The 15,685-nt window shown below is 37.2% G+C and overlaps 1 protein-coding gene across 1 annotated transcript in view; it reads right to left on the bottom strand.

Annotated features, from left to right (window-relative positions):
• The window catches only part of SCAF11 (SR-related CTD associated factor 11), a 90,507-nt gene that overhangs the window by 9,566 nt on the left and 65,256 nt on the right, over window positions 1-15,685 (bottom strand). The window contains exons 6-11 of the mRNA XM_056117796.1: window positions 15,152-15,213; window positions 7,341-7,393; window positions 7,125-7,231; window positions 5,296-5,397; window positions 3,374-3,480; window positions 134-2,818 (exon numbers count right to left, since the gene is read on the bottom strand). Coding sequence (XP_055973771.1) covers window positions 134-2,818; window positions 3,374-3,480; window positions 5,296-5,397; window positions 7,125-7,231; window positions 7,341-7,393; window positions 15,152-15,213 — 3,116 coding nt within the window. The remainder of the gene's footprint in view (window positions 1-133; window positions 2,819-3,373; window positions 3,481-5,295; window positions 5,398-7,124; window positions 7,232-7,340; window positions 7,394-15,151; window positions 15,214-15,685) is intronic.

A 15,685-nucleotide genomic window follows, 5' to 3' on the forward strand; every position in this document is an offset into this window, starting at 1 on the left:
GTGTAAACTGGGATTCAATTTAACATGATGAAACTATAAATAATCATTAATCATTTTAAAGTTAGGCAAATGTCTTCAATATGAATGTTTTAAGTTTGTCCCAGAACAATAGTATCAATAAACAGAATGTTACCCTGTTCAGTTGTTTCCTCTTCTTGTCTCATCCACCCAGACTGCGGACCTGAAGAATTCCTGCCTCGTCGTGAATAATAGTTTTGTACATCTGCTGGCAGAGTTTTTCTTACAGCCCAACTAGATGCAGATGTCCACCCTGATCTATCTGCTGGTGTATCAAATGAAAACTCTTGTTCACTTTTCCGTTTATAAGGTTGCTGTTCCACAAACTTGAAGGACTCATTCCCTGAACTATTTGAATTCCCTGAGAGGGGTTTCCGATTCTGCCACCGATTTTCATTCTGATCTGAATAGGCAAAACCTCCTCTATAAGAGCCTCTGCCACGGCTGCCTCTGCCACGGGTAGGCATCCAGCTCGAACTGAAATTTTTATTCCAAGAATTACCTGAATTTTCATTTCTATTTTCTTCCCAATGAGACTCTTTTAACTTTTCTGGATTTCGAGTTCTTGGATCAGGCCCAGAATTTATTTTTTCTGTTACCCAACTAGGACAGTTATTTCTATATTTATCAGCAGAATTTGGATCATCAGCATCTGGACTGATGTCACTTTTTTCTTTTCTTGTATTTTCATTCTGTTTCTCTGGGTCATTCTTTCTGTATCGATCATTTCCTCGTGGGCACCTCCAACCATCATCTGCCCACCTTTCCTTCCATCGAGAATAATTGTCTCTGTCATTTCTACCAAACAATGAACTCTTATTTTTTGTTCTAGATCTTGATGGTGACCTAGAACGAGATCTGGACCGAGACCACCGTCTACTTCTCCGTTCTCTGTCCCGATCTCTCCTCTGTCCATCTCTATCACTTTCTCTTTCTCTGCTCCGGGACCTGGATTTTTCTCTAGGGGAGGAATCTTTCACTCTTGATTGAGATCTCCTATTCTCTCTGGAACTGTCTCTTTTCGGGGAAAGAGACTCTGATCTTTTGCCTTCCCTCATTCTCTCTCTTTTTGGAGATCGAGTCTGAGATGGCTTCCTTTCTCTTGTAACATCCTTTTTGGGGGACTGGGAACGGGATTTTTTCCGTCCTCTAGCAGATTCTTTCTTGGGAGATGGTGACTTAGACTTCCTGTTTTCTCTTCCAGTTTCTCTTTTGGGAGATGGAGACTGAGAACGTTTTCGTTCTTGTGTCCTGTCATTGTTGGGAGACCAAGTAGTAGATGGAGAATGAAATCTAGATTTTCGAGTACGAGGTTTTTTTGCTTTATCTACTGAGCATTCAGATGGTTGTGACACAACTTTTTCACTTGCAGAATCAGAAAACTGTGCATTATTTTCAGAACCGTGCTCCACAGAATTTTCATTCAATTGCTTAGCATCAGCATTGACAGACTGTTCAATTCCAGATTCATTGTGGTCACTGCAAAGTGAATCACATTCCATAGGTATCATTTCATTATTATCTTCACTAGAATGCTTCTGGATCTGTTCAGTCTGTGTGTTAGGCAATTCTGAAGACTTAAGATGTTCAACCAAAGATTCAGTATTGTCCTCTACAGGTTTGTCTGATTCAGTATTAAGATCATTTTTCAATAAATTATTTTCAGAGTCTTGAATAATGTTGACATTTTCATCCCCTGAAGTATCACACATTGTAACTGTTTCTACATCTTCAGTTTCAACATGTCCAAGCAACTGAACCTTTGGGCTCTCAACAGATTTTGTGTCCTCTGTTTGTATAATTCCATCCTCAGATGATTCTAATTTGGGGCTGTCTACAAACTCTTCTGTTTTTACTGTAGAATCTTTATGATCCGTAAGTTCTACTATCGGCCTCCCTATAACCTCTTCTTCATTAACCATTGATTCTTTATCCTCAGGTAAATCATTTAGGCTTGGAACATGTGGGTGCACTTCAGTTTCAAGTTCTAAATGAGTAAGAGACTCCTTTGAAGGATGATCTGTACCTGTGTCTGCTATTACCTCGGATTCTGACTGTTCTGTTACTTGTTCTTGATTTTCCAATGAATCACCTACTTTTTCAGATGCACTCTTAGGGCTCTCACTTTCTGAACATAAAGCACTACTCTCTACAGCTATAGCCTTAACATTTTGTATTTTGTCCTCTTCAACTAGCACAGGATTATCCTGGGTAGAAAATTTAGGAAATGAAAATTCCACTTCTTCCTGTGTATCATGAGTCTCTGTTTGTCTCTCACTTTCTTCTATTTGCTGACTGCAATTGTCCAATTCATTAGCAGACTCATTTTCCACATCTGCCTGTATAGTACAAGGGTCTTTACTTTCTACATCTGATTGATGCTCTTTCACTAACACAGGTGGGATATCAGATTCTGCTGTTTCTTCATCTACTGAATCACCAGAAGATTTGTCAGGGGGAAGTACAGTACTCCTAAGTTTCTTTTTCAGTAAAGGTGGTTTTCTTGCTCTTCTGACAGATTTCCGCTTTGGAGCCTGTCTTGTTTGTTTCTCTGACTCAGCTGAAGAAGGTTCACTTACAGATGGATTATTACTATCTGGAGCATCACACCCAGAGTTATTTGCTACTGAAGATTCTTGAGACTGACTGACTGCTTCGGCTCTCATGTTACGTGTAGATCTTCTTGTAGGGGTTGCTGCAGGCTTTCGTCTTGATCCCCTGGTGTTTGATGTACCAGAAGTTTGTTTCTTTTCTTCTCCTTCTTGAGTATGTGCTAATGCGTGCTCTTTACAAGATGTATCTAAGAACACAATTTTTAAAAAAAGTAAAAATCATCTTAGAATAAAGTAGTTTGAATTCAGTTTATTGTAGCATAAAATAGATAACTATAACAAACTACTTGTAAACCAGATTATAAATGAATGGAAAACTATTAAGATATCTGTAATATCAGGCATTTATCAGCTTCTTTTCAAGCTAGTGAAATGCGTATTAAAGTATGAATATATATGGACAATTTTATAGAAAAAATCGTGTTTGCTCTAATAACCTATTTGCTTAATAAGCTGGTACTATCAAGGCAAAAAGCAAGAGTAAACTGACAAGTTATCTACAAAATAATAATGAATCAGATTATCTGCTCATAATTAACATGTTTGTAAAAAATAATTTCTTTGGATACTGGAGCCCTAACCGGAAGAAATGACTTAAAGGAAAAGACACTTTCTAGTCAAAACAATTTTAAAGTCAAGTCACTGTCGAAATATCTATGATGTTACTTTACATTTACAAACACTTTTTATGAGTGAAAAAAACTAATTTTTTTTTAACTATGAAAACATTTCAGAAACTTTACCAAAATTTTCTAAAGATATAGTATTTGTTGGAAAAATAGTTCTTGGTAATACAGTAGAGATGAGAGGAAGGACTTCAGTTTCAATATCCCAGGGTAAAAGATTGATTCTGAAAATTCAAAACAAAATAGACACTATTAAATAATTTTAACATTAAACTAAAAATTTATTGAAATTATTTTTCCAAATCGCATATGCAACATTAAACTATTCATGCCAGAACAGGTAAAAACGTAATTTCAAATTTTACTCATGTTTCAAAGATAATTAGCAACAAAAAAATAATTTAAAACCATGTTTTTCTGATCAATTAATGGCAAAGAGAAAATAAGTGAAACTTAACACAATAGCTATTACTCTTAATAATTTCATCAATAATATTTTAGTTTCCCCCCTACCTCCAACATCTTAAAAAAATTCAACTTGGATAATGACAGATTTGAAATGTATAGCCTGATGACTCAGGACAAACGGTTACTACATAACTGCCACCCCATTTCCAGCACTTCAGAATGCCCTCATAGCCCCCTGCATCACTCCCAGCTTTTTCGCCAGGCAACCGCAGACATACACTCAGTGACTTTAGCTTGCAGGGCTAACCACGTATTTTGCATACAGGAGGTTAGGTTTGATCCCTGGCATCACATGATCACCCAAGCACTGCTGCAGTGAGCTCCCACCCCCCAGCACAGAGTTGGAAGTAGCCCCTGAGCACTGCCAGGCGTGGCCCCCAAGCTGCAAGTATTTTAAAAATCAAAACCCAATGGCTTTTCAAAGTTTCTTATAGATCTGTTAGATGTCAACCTTCTGCATCCTAATCTAATCCATTTTCAGCTCCTTTTCTGATCCTACTTTTTTGGTTTAGGTCTCTTAATAAAGACTATTACATCTAGTACAGGTACAAGGTACTGGATGTACATCTAGAGTACAAGGCAGAAACTGGAAAAGACACTGTGTATCTTGTATCTGTACAAAATATGTAACTCGAGGAATGTGTTATTATTAATATACATAGTTAGACTTATTAATATTACTTCTATTTTTGTTCCACTGTCATTTCTATAAAGTAATTGCCATAAATGGGACTATATTACAGTGACAAGTAAAATAGAATTGAAACATGTTACAGGAATAAATCAGGCAAGAAATCTGATCTTTATGTAGGAGCGCGATTTATGCACGTACCACAGACAAAGCAATGTGCTAGTGGCTTCCAAACTTTAAGAAAGGGCTAAATTATAGAAAGTCATGGATAGTAGGGCAGAGACAAGACCTAAGAAAGCATTACTTGGATGATCTTTTTATAGAATGATAACAGCACCATTTCAGCCAAAAGCACATTGATAACAGGAGAAATGAGACAGAGAGGCAGAACGTGGGTAAGGTGCATGCCTTGAATTAAGCTGACCCTGATTATATTTCCTGCCCCACAGGCCCCTGAGCATAGAGCCAGAAGCCCTGAGCACTACGAGGTGTGATCCCAAAGCAACAACAAAACAATTATTATTAATAATGAATCATCATTTAGATGTTTTCCTTATAATCAAATTTCTACATTTATTCAACAGATTAAGGGTTTACTACTTATAAAGAAAATGTTTTGTCTTGTTTTGCTTTTGGACCACACCTGGCAATGCTCAGGCTTACTCCTGGCTCTGTACTTGCAATCACACCTGGCAGTGCTCAGGGGACCATATGGGGTGCCAGAGATCAAACCCAGGTCCCTAGCATGTAAGGCAAGCACCCTACCTGCTGAACTATTGCTCCAGTCCCCAGAAATGTTTAAATACGAACTTCATCAGGCATTTAAAACACTGGCATTTAATTTGCACATTACTGTTTTAGAAATGTAACTACTTAATATACCTTTGTACTTAAAAATTAACTATCTTATGCTCATATTAGCATGTAAACAACTTCTTACCTTCCAATTCCAGGTACTGTATCAGGAAACCATGACAACTCCAGTTCCCGTCTCTTCTGTCTTACCAATGCACTGATTTCACTGACTTCTAAATATTCTGTACTAAAAAAAAAAATTAACCTTCATCAGAATTCTAAAAAATTAATTTCAAAGTTACAAGAGGGTCATATCAACAGGACAAATTTTTGTACCTAACATAGCAAGGTACATGTAAAAAATAATCTTTTTCTATTTAAAACCTTTAAAAAAAGAGATGCAGACCAGACCCAATGTGAGTCCAACTGTCAACATCCTATGGATGGTCCCCCAAGTACTGCCGGAATTAATTTCTGAGTGCAGAATCAGGAGCAGCCTCTGAGCATTACCAGCTGTGGCCCTAACAACAAAAACAAAATCCCAAAACCCCAACACCCTAAAGAGTCCATCCCTATAATGTTTTGTATTATAAATAAAATTTATAATGATCTGGCCCACAAAAACAAAACCTGAATTTGAAAGACAATATTTTTCTATTTAACTTTTAAAACACTTTAGCTTTTAAAATGAACTCATTCCTGGCCTTTGTGACCCCTAGGCCTCTGCAGAGTTGGGAATGGGCGACCTCCACCCATATCCCTGTTTTCCTGGAGCCTGGCGACCACGCCCACAAACCACCTCTGGCACCACATCATGACCATTCATGGCCATGATTCGGAGACTGACAAATCTGGCAAGAGAGCCACAAGTGTTATCACCCTATGCAAAATCTCAGAATAATTTTTATACTCCAATTCACATGACAGGCTTGGATAGTGGGGAAGGTAATTAAAGGCCGTGGGAAGAAGTTATAATGCTGGGATTGGTGTTGGAGTATTAAATATGGTAAATTACTGTGAACTTTATTAAATTAAAAAAATGGGGGGGAAAACCCCAAAAAACAAAGTTATACTCTTTCCAAGTGCAAAAAAATATTTTATGTGATAAGCTAGCTTTTTATCAGACAAAGGGGTAGTAAATGATAAATTAATGTAAGTAATAAATATAATCTTGAAGTTTATACTTTTAAAATAATGAAAAAATAAACTCATTCCTACAGTAGGTAAAAGTTTTATATTATAAACAAAACTTCTCTTGACCTAATTTATAAAAACGCTTAAAATTATACCTTACATGATATAGCTTTTGAAAAACAGAGAACAAAATTCTCATTGAGACAAAAATGGTAAGTCTATTTCTACTTTATGAGCCTGCAGTAAATAGTTCTGGTAGAATTTCTAGGTGCAATGGTCTCCCATCTGAAAATTTAGAGGAAGGCATGAGTACTGTAAACAGAAATGAGATTAGTTCAGCGTTTCAAAAAGCCTACTCGCATATAGTTGATTTCTTTGGTACCTTGCCAAGCTCTAAAATTAAATCACATTTTAATCTGTCTTGTTTGTTCAAAGAACTGTGATTTTAAAATCCCAACAATCTGAAAATTCCACAAGTATCTACTTATGCCAATCACTAAGGATTAAAAAATGACTGAGTCTTCTCTAAAAGAGTTCTTCACCACTGGGTACTACTCACACACTCCTCTATCATACAAAAAGTGTGTAGAGATAAACTTGTTACTAACAGAACAAAAAGATCACTAGCACAGAGACTTGCATTTTATATATTTTGGTCCACAGATACCAAAGAAATTTTCTCTTCACTAGAATGAATTTATTTTTAAGATATTAAAATAACTAACTTTAATTAATAGTGACTTTCATTACTGGTAAGCCATAGTTTACATTTCTACCAACAGTTAAAATGATTAAAATATCAAGTACAAAAAGAATGAATTAAAAACAAAAAATACTAACCAGTACATTCTTTGGGTAAAAGAAGATTCCCCAGCATTATCAGAAGAAAACATACTGGAGAAAAAATTTTGGAAGCACTGACTTGTACAATGATTTGATCTCTGAGGCTAGAAAAGCAAAAAGAAGTCAGTCAAACAGCAAACAGACACCCCCCCCAACAGTAGATAATCATTATGTACTTAACAACCAATAGTTTTGATTTAAATTTCAACAAACCTTATTTATCGTTTTACTTTTCTTTCTTCCAATTTCACTGCATTTGAACTTTCCTGTAAAAAGACAAAAAAAAATTGTTATCTCATTTTAAAATTTTGTTTGCTGTGTTTCTGTTTTGCTTAGGGGTCATACCTGGTGCTCAGAGACCAACCATATGTGACCATATGTGCTGGGGATCAAATGGAAGTAAGATGCAAGCAAGGCACGTACCTTACCTGCTGTACTATCATTTGGCCCTTTAATTTTAATTACTTTTTGGTTTCTGGGCCATACCTAATGGTACTCAGGGCTACTCCTAGTTCCGTGCTTAGGGATTACTCTCGATGGTGCTCAGGGGACCATATGTGGTTCCAGGTATCAAACCTGAATTGGCTGTGTGCAAGGCAAGCACTCTACCTCCTATATTCTATCTCTAATACCCTTAGTTTTATTTTAAAAGGTTGTGAAGTATTAATATATTGACAAAACAGTTAAATATATAGGTAAAAGATGCACTCTAAATAGCATTCACATTTTCATAATTTTTCCAAATGCTATAGAAGGGAAATTTGAGGCTAAATAAACCGATGAAGCAAATAAACTTAATTTAATCAGAGCATATGCGTACTAAAATACCACTCAATATGCTTTTAATACCTGATGCAGACAAGCCACTTTATAATAAAACATATACACAAGATCTAAAATTACTTTTGATAACGCAATATTTCCTTTCCAGCTATGATTTGGGGGAAAAAAAAAAAGGTTGGACTTATCTCAAGCAGGTGCTATCCAGTGTACTAACCAATCATCACTGGTTGCCTCTGTCAACCAATGGTAATTATATTACCATTCAGTCACTGGTACCAAAGTTCAAGTATTTCTCCTCCTCAAACTTTTACAATTAAAATTAGGAAAAGTGGACATGTTGATTAAAACAGCTTTCTGTACAGCAATGTTTATGGCTGCACTGTTTTTCTTTCTTTGATTTACCTGTTCTGCTTGTCTTATGAAAGGCCTACAGACTTTGTTCAAAATAAATCACCCTAAGTCAGATGCCTGTTTACTTCTACTGCAAGGTCAGTCATAAGGTTTTTTTCTGTCAGTCCATTGGTAACAGCCTACATTTTACGTAATAAAATACCAATTTCCTTTTAAATTAATATACAAACAGCTTTCCACCCCCCGCCCCCCCCCATACTATTATCTATCTTTCAACTATGTTCCACCCAAGCACTGCTGTAACAAATGTCATTTCAGAGTTGGTGAGAGGGGTTGTGGCGGAGTACTAGCAACTTGTTTTCTTACCCTTTTCCATGAATACTTAAAAGACAACAGTCATTGAAAACAAAGTGATCCAAAAAGACAGGAATAGAATTTTGTGATAGCCATCTTAGAAACAGTCACACCCCTTATTAAATAAATACAGGACTGGCAGTGTTGCAGTGTCTCTCGTATGTACTAGGTTGTTCACTTAATACTTAATGCAATACTTAATGCCTATGTTCATGTACATTCTTTCACCAGAAACCTAACTTTGTAAACTCCCACTGGATTAAATTAGCTATAGGAAGAACTGTTTTCTGGTCCATGCTAAGTGTGAAAATCTAGTTCAAAAGTTGTTTCATCTATTTCTGAGTAATTGTCAGGTAGCTAATCGGGCAGCTATCAGGACACTCTTAAAAGTATTAAAAATACTAATGGATTATCTAAATGGTAGTTTCCTGGAGACCATTTCACAAATATACCTTACTAAGCTATACCTGTGTATGAACAACTATAAACATGCTTTCAAGTTTAATTTTCAATAAAGTAGTGCACATACTTTCTCTAGGAAGTCTAAGCACCTTCTGGGCTTATAAAGAACTACTGGAATCCCCATTCTCGGTCTGATTTGGGGGCATATCCGGCAGTGCTGAGGGCTGACTCCTGACTTTGCACTTAGGAGGCTATATGAGTATGAGGTGCCAGAGAGTGAGCCCCTGCTAACCTACCTGCTATACTACCTAGCCAACCCCAGGTATTTTAATTTCCCCCAACTCACTTAGTAAAATCTTCTACCAATTCCTTTTTATATTTACCTCTTTGTTTTTAAATAACATGTATATACTATTCAACCTTGATTTGGGGGTTTCAGATATTTTCTGAGGTTTTTACTAAAAACATTTCTTATAATACTTCCACTGCTACCTACTTCCTATGGTGTCTCAACCCTAATGTTCATTTTATGCATTAATATTTCATATTACATTATAACTATGTAAACATTATTCACAGTTAAATTATGTATTCGGCCCTGATTGATATTTTTCTATAACATATAAAATATATATTATATATTACATACATCTATATTATAAGGATTTGTTTCTTCTTTTCCATTTTTCTTACATCATTTATCATTAATTCAGCTAACAGTAAAAGTACGAATCTTTTTCTTTTTAAAGTATGAATCTTAACACTCAAATACACCGACTTTCCATCAAATTATCCTCCACTCTGTTGGGAATACTCTTCCTTTGTTCTGAAACAAAACAATATGAAGAGATAACTCTCTAATAACTGCTTACTCAACGTCATTCTGGATAGTCCTCTATCAACATCTTGTCAATAGTCTTCAACAGCATCTCGGTGACTGACTCCCTTTTACTTTTTCTCTGTTAAGAACTAATTGTTGAATTGCACTTGCTACTTCAGTTCCTTTACTTAGTGAAGCATATATAACCTCCAGCTGAATTCAGAAAAGGATGCATGAGAACAAACTTTTGATTCTTATATGTTTGATAACACTGTTATTTGGACCTAGCACTTAATAGGAATGATAAAAGACTTTTCTAAGTTAGAAATTTTTCATAAAATTATCAACACACTGTGCCACTGCTGCACATACTGTTGCTTGTAATTATTTTATGAATGGTCACTCAAAAAAATTTTTTTTAAAAATTGGCTTTTGGGGTCCATACCAGCAGCACTCAGGGATTATTCCTGACTCTGTGCCCCGGTGGTGCCCTGGACCATGTGATGCCTGGGATCTAATAGGGGTTGGCTGCAAGCAAGGCAAGACCGTCACCTCCCGTAGCATCTCTCCAGCCCGGCATTATCACATTTCCTTTTTTTTTTTGCTTTTTAGGTCACATCTGGCGATGCACAGGGGTTACTCCCGGCAGTGCTCAAAGGACCATATGAGATGCTGGGAATCAACCCAGGTCGGCCACATGCAAGGCAAACGCCCTACCCGCTGTGCTATCACTCCAGCCCCAATGCTTTTGCTTTCTTAATATGAAGTTTCTTTCCTCGTTGCTATTCTAGTATGAACAGTTACTTTCCTAGTATGAATCTATGATATAGACAGATTTAAACAACCCTGAAAAATTATTAGCTATGATACTTAAAGGGCTGGAGTGATAGCAGAATGGATACAGCATTTGCCTTGCACATGGCTGACCCGCATTCGAGGAGAGCCCGGCAAGCTACCGAGAGTATCTTGCCCTCAAGGCAAAGCCTGGCAAGCTACCCGTAACGTATTTGATATGCCCAAAACAGTAACAATAAATCTCAATTTGTTGAGACGTGACTGGTCCCTGTTTGAGCAAATCAATGAACAACAGGTGGACAGTGCTACCTAATATAAGAGCTATTATTACATGAGGTATACAACCAATTTAAATGCTGGGGAAAAAGAACTTAGACTTTTATTATTATTTTTTTTATTTTTAATGAATCACTGTGAGGTACAGTTACAGACTTACAAACTTTTGTGATTACGTTTCAGTCATATAATGACTGAGTACCCATCCCTCCACCCATTCTCCACCACCAATGTTGCCTGTATTCCTGCCCACCCCTCTGCCTCTGTGGCAGGCACATTCCCTTTCACTCTATCTCCTTTTGGGTGCTGTGGTTTGCAATACCGGTACTAAGTGGTCATCATGTTCGGTCCATAGTCTACTTTCAGCACACACCTCCCATCCTGAAAGAACCCTCGAAGCATCATTTACCTGATGCTCCCTTCTCTATTTCAGTTGCCTTTCCCCCCCAGCATGTGAGGCCGGCTTCCAAGCATGGAGCAATGCTTCTGGCCTTTATCTCTACTATCCTTGGGTGTTAGTCTCCCATTCTCTTACTTTATATTCCACAAATGAGTTCAGTCTGTCCCTCTCTCTGACTCATTTCACTTAGCATGATACTCTCCATGTCAATTCACTTATATGCAAATTTCATGACTTCATCTTTTCTAACAGCTGCATAGTATTCCATTGTGTAGATGTACCAAAGTTTCTTTAACTAGTCATTTGTTCTTGGGCACGTGGGTTTTTTCCAAATTCTGGCTACTGTAAACAGTGCTTCAATGAACATACGAGTGCAGATGTCATTCTATTATACTTTCTTGGATATATTCCCAGAAATGGTACTGCTGGGTCAAATGGGAGCTCTATTTCTAATTTTTCGAGAAACGTCCATCCTGTTTTCAAAAAGGGCTGAACCAGTCGGCATTCCCACCAGCAGTGAAAGACGGTCCCTTTCTCCCCACATCCGCGCCAACACTGGTCGCTTTTGTTCTTTTGGGTGTGGGCCAGTCTCTGTGGTGTGAGATGATATATCATTGTTGTTTTGATCTGCATCTCCCTGATGATTAGTGATAAAGAGCATTTTTTCATGTGCCTTTTGGCCATTCAGATTTCTTCTTTGAGAAGTTTCTGTTCATTTCATCACCCCATTTTCTGATGGGGTTGGATATTTTCTTCTCGTAGAGTTCAACCAGTGCCTTATATATCCTTGATATCAACCCTTTATCAGATGGGTACTGGGTGAATATCCTTTCCCATTCTGTAGATTGTCTTTGCATTCTGTCACTGTTTCTTTTGAGGTACAGAAGCTTCTGAGTTTAAGATAGTTCCATTTGTTTATTTCTGTTTCCATTTGCTTGGTCAGTGGAGTGTCATCTTTGAAAATACATTTAGCTTCAAAGTCGCAGAGGATTTTGCCAACCTGTCTTCAATGTACCTTTTGGATTCTGGTCTGATGTTGAGGTCTTTAATCCATTTTGATCTGACAAAACCCTAGCCTTTTAGATGTATCAAAATTCAACTCAAAAACAACATCAAATAAACTCAGATTCATTCACTTAAAATATTTAGTCATAATTATGCAGTTATTAGCACTCTTGTACTACCCTACCATAATCTTTAAAAAAAGCATTGTAAGGGCAAACACATGCTGGCAGAAATCTGCAAAATCAGCTAGGACTCAGGTTCAGTTCCTGAAACCGAAACAGTCTCAGTTTCCCAGCAATGAAACAATGCGTAACTAGCCAACCTGAACCCACCTGGGAAACTTCCTGGGCCCAGCAAGTGGGCTCAATCAATCACTGTGCCCCCAGTCAAAATGCCCCAGAAACTGTCTTTTGTTAACCCTAAAAGAATGAGTAGCTTATGTAACCACAAACTGTTACTGGAAACCATTGTTTAACTATTGCCTGACCACTGTTTCCCTAGACAATTGCCAAAACACCTTTGTTTGGTAACTAGGTAAGGTTTTTTCTGAAACAATGAGGCATGTACTGATTATGTAATCAAACTCTATATAAACTGATTGCTGCCTGAAGTTGGGGTCACTATCAAGAGACCACTCTGTGGGTGAGATAGTTGACCCCAGTATACTGGAATAAAACTCTTATTGCTTTTGCATTATAGAGTTTGTGTCTCTGTCTCGCTGCTTGGGAACCCAGAATCCCGGGCTTAACAGCCTAAGAATTATTTCTGCCTATCATAAGTCAAACAAATGACATGGACGCACCTTAAATTTACGTGGACATTGCACAGCAGAACAAAGTTAAGCTTATGGCAGGAACTGTTTTTTATTTATTTTAGTTTTTTCCACTAGCTCATGTTTCATTTTATTATTTCCTCCCCAATTTGTTTTTGGGACATACCTGGCTGTGCTTACTCCTGGCTCTGCATGGATCGCCACTGGTGGGGTTTGTGGGATAACATAGGGTGCCAGGGATTGAACCCATGTCTGCTGCATGCAAAGCATCAACCTATCCATTGCACTACTGCTCCATCTCCTAGTTTCCTATTTTAAAGAACTTTTAAATGAGCCACTCAGTATTAAATTGGTGAATATTTCCATTAAACACTTAATATTTCATATTCTCAATAATAAACTCAAATAGGGTAAAACATGTAGTCTTAAAAATGTTCTTCATTATGCACTACTGAATCAAGACCTGACTATGTTTGTTTTTCTAAACCTAAGCCTAGGCAAGAAATACATATTTTTTTTTGAAACAAATAGATTTTATTTGGAGGATTTTTAGGTGTGTGTGTGTGTGTGTGTGTGTGAGAGAGAGAGAGAGAGAGAGAGAGAGAGAGAGAGAGAGAGAGAGAGAGAGAGAAAGAGAAAGTAAAGTTAGACACAAAAGAATGGAAGTACACATCTCAAGAGGGGAGATGCGGGCGACACATGTGCTTGGACACCACATGTGCTCAGCCACGTGGACGTAAGCACACATGGGCTTAAGCAGCATATGTGCCAGAAATACATATTTAAAGAAAAGGACAAAGTGTTAAAACTAGTAACAATGAGTGGATAAACTAGAGAAAAATCTACAGCATCTTTTAAATTTCCCCCAGCAATATGAAATACTGAAGTTACCAAGCAAAGGGCTGACAGAGGGAAAAATACACCAACATACATATGCACACACTAATCTAGAGCAAAGACACAGGAAAACAAAATTTTTTTTAAGTTCTTTAGATTAAAAGCTTATTTAACTATTATTTATCTTAACTTTTATTTTTCCCTTTAATACAGTTTCACTTTATTTTTTGGGGTTTTGGGCAACGCGCAATGGAGCTGCTCCTGGCTGGATGATCAGGGGTCAAAGTCAGGTCACTTGCACACAAATCACACAGTCTACTGGGCTCATCACTCCAGCCGCAAAACAATAACCACCAAAATTGATGTTCATACGTTACTGGGCCCACTCGAGCAAAATGACAAACAATGGGAGGACAGTGCTACAGTGCTACTGTACCAAAAATGAAGCTGATGAAAGATTTACTTCTAAAAACAATGACCTCATTATTCTATCTAGAAACAGAAATTAATGTAATCCAGCTATAAAAAGTGATCAGTACCTTACTTACAAATAGCTCACAGAAGTGAGCTATTTCACTTTTGGGGAATATAATAAACAATCTGAATTCCAAAAAGGAATCATAAAACAATACAATGCCAATTTCCATAGTCTCTGCTGAAAATCTTTCCTGTATCAGAAAACCATGTACTAAACAAGAACAAAATATAGGAATATTTAATTGCTCACATATATCATAAATATGCAAAAGGTGCTTCATTTCCGAAGTTTCAAGTTAGAACTGTGCAAATAAGCCAAACAACAATTTCCTCTGTGAGCTGCAAATGAATGTTTCATTCTCACAGACTTCCTTCCCTTGCTACTAAAGCTACTGGCACACAGGTATGTATGTCACCTAACCTAAGGATTTCTGTAAAAATGTATGAACTAAGAACACCGTGTAGGTTGTTCACCACCAAGTAACTAAAAACCCTCTTTTCTCCTGTTTCTGTTCTCACTGCATTCTCCTCTCCAGCCTCCACTTTCCTCTTAGCTTTTGTCAAGCTAAGCACAAGACAAAAAGCAGAGGAAACAGCGTTAATGAGTCTATGAAGGCAGTTAAAGTAGGACTTATAAGGTAAATCCAAAAGGGTCTATGGATGACTATATATATATGGCTAGTTTCCAAACTGTTACCAAGTAGAATTTTGATACAAGTATTAAAAAAAAAAAAAGGTACAAAGTCACTTACTATGTATCATCTTCAAGTCATAAAATCTTGCACTTAGTAAATCCATTCTTAGGACTTTTTTCCTGTACACAGAAACAAAGATGAGAAATAATTTTGTTATAATTGCTATTTTTCTCACTTATATATATATATAATTCACTGCTCAACAAAGTAAAATTTACAACATATATAGATTTAAATTTAAGCCAAGAGAGCATTAGTTGCAACTCCCCAATCCCCAAAACATAAAATGGAGGTTGACTAACAAGACAAAAAATAGTGCCAGCTCCTGCCTCTGGAACTGGTAAACATTTTTTTTAAAAAAGGAGTGTCATAGGGACCGGAGTGATAGTACAGCGGGTAGGGCATTTGCCTTGCACAAGGCGGATCTGGGTTGGTTCTCCAACCCGGGTTTGATCCCCAGAATCCCATATGGTCCCTTAAACACCGCCAGGAGTAATTCCTGAGGGCAGGGTCAGATATAAAGCAAAAAATAAAAAGTGTCATTGAACCATCTTCACCACCATATAAGCTTATCCACCTTCTGGTTCTGTT

The sequence above is a fragment of the Sorex fumeus genome, unplaced genomic scaffold (genome assembly GCF_029834395.1).
Source record: "Sorex fumeus unplaced genomic scaffold, SorFum_2.1 ptg000036l, whole genome shotgun sequence".
NCBI classification, from domain to species: Eukaryota; Metazoa; Chordata; class Mammalia; order Eulipotyphla; family Soricidae; genus Sorex; species Sorex fumeus.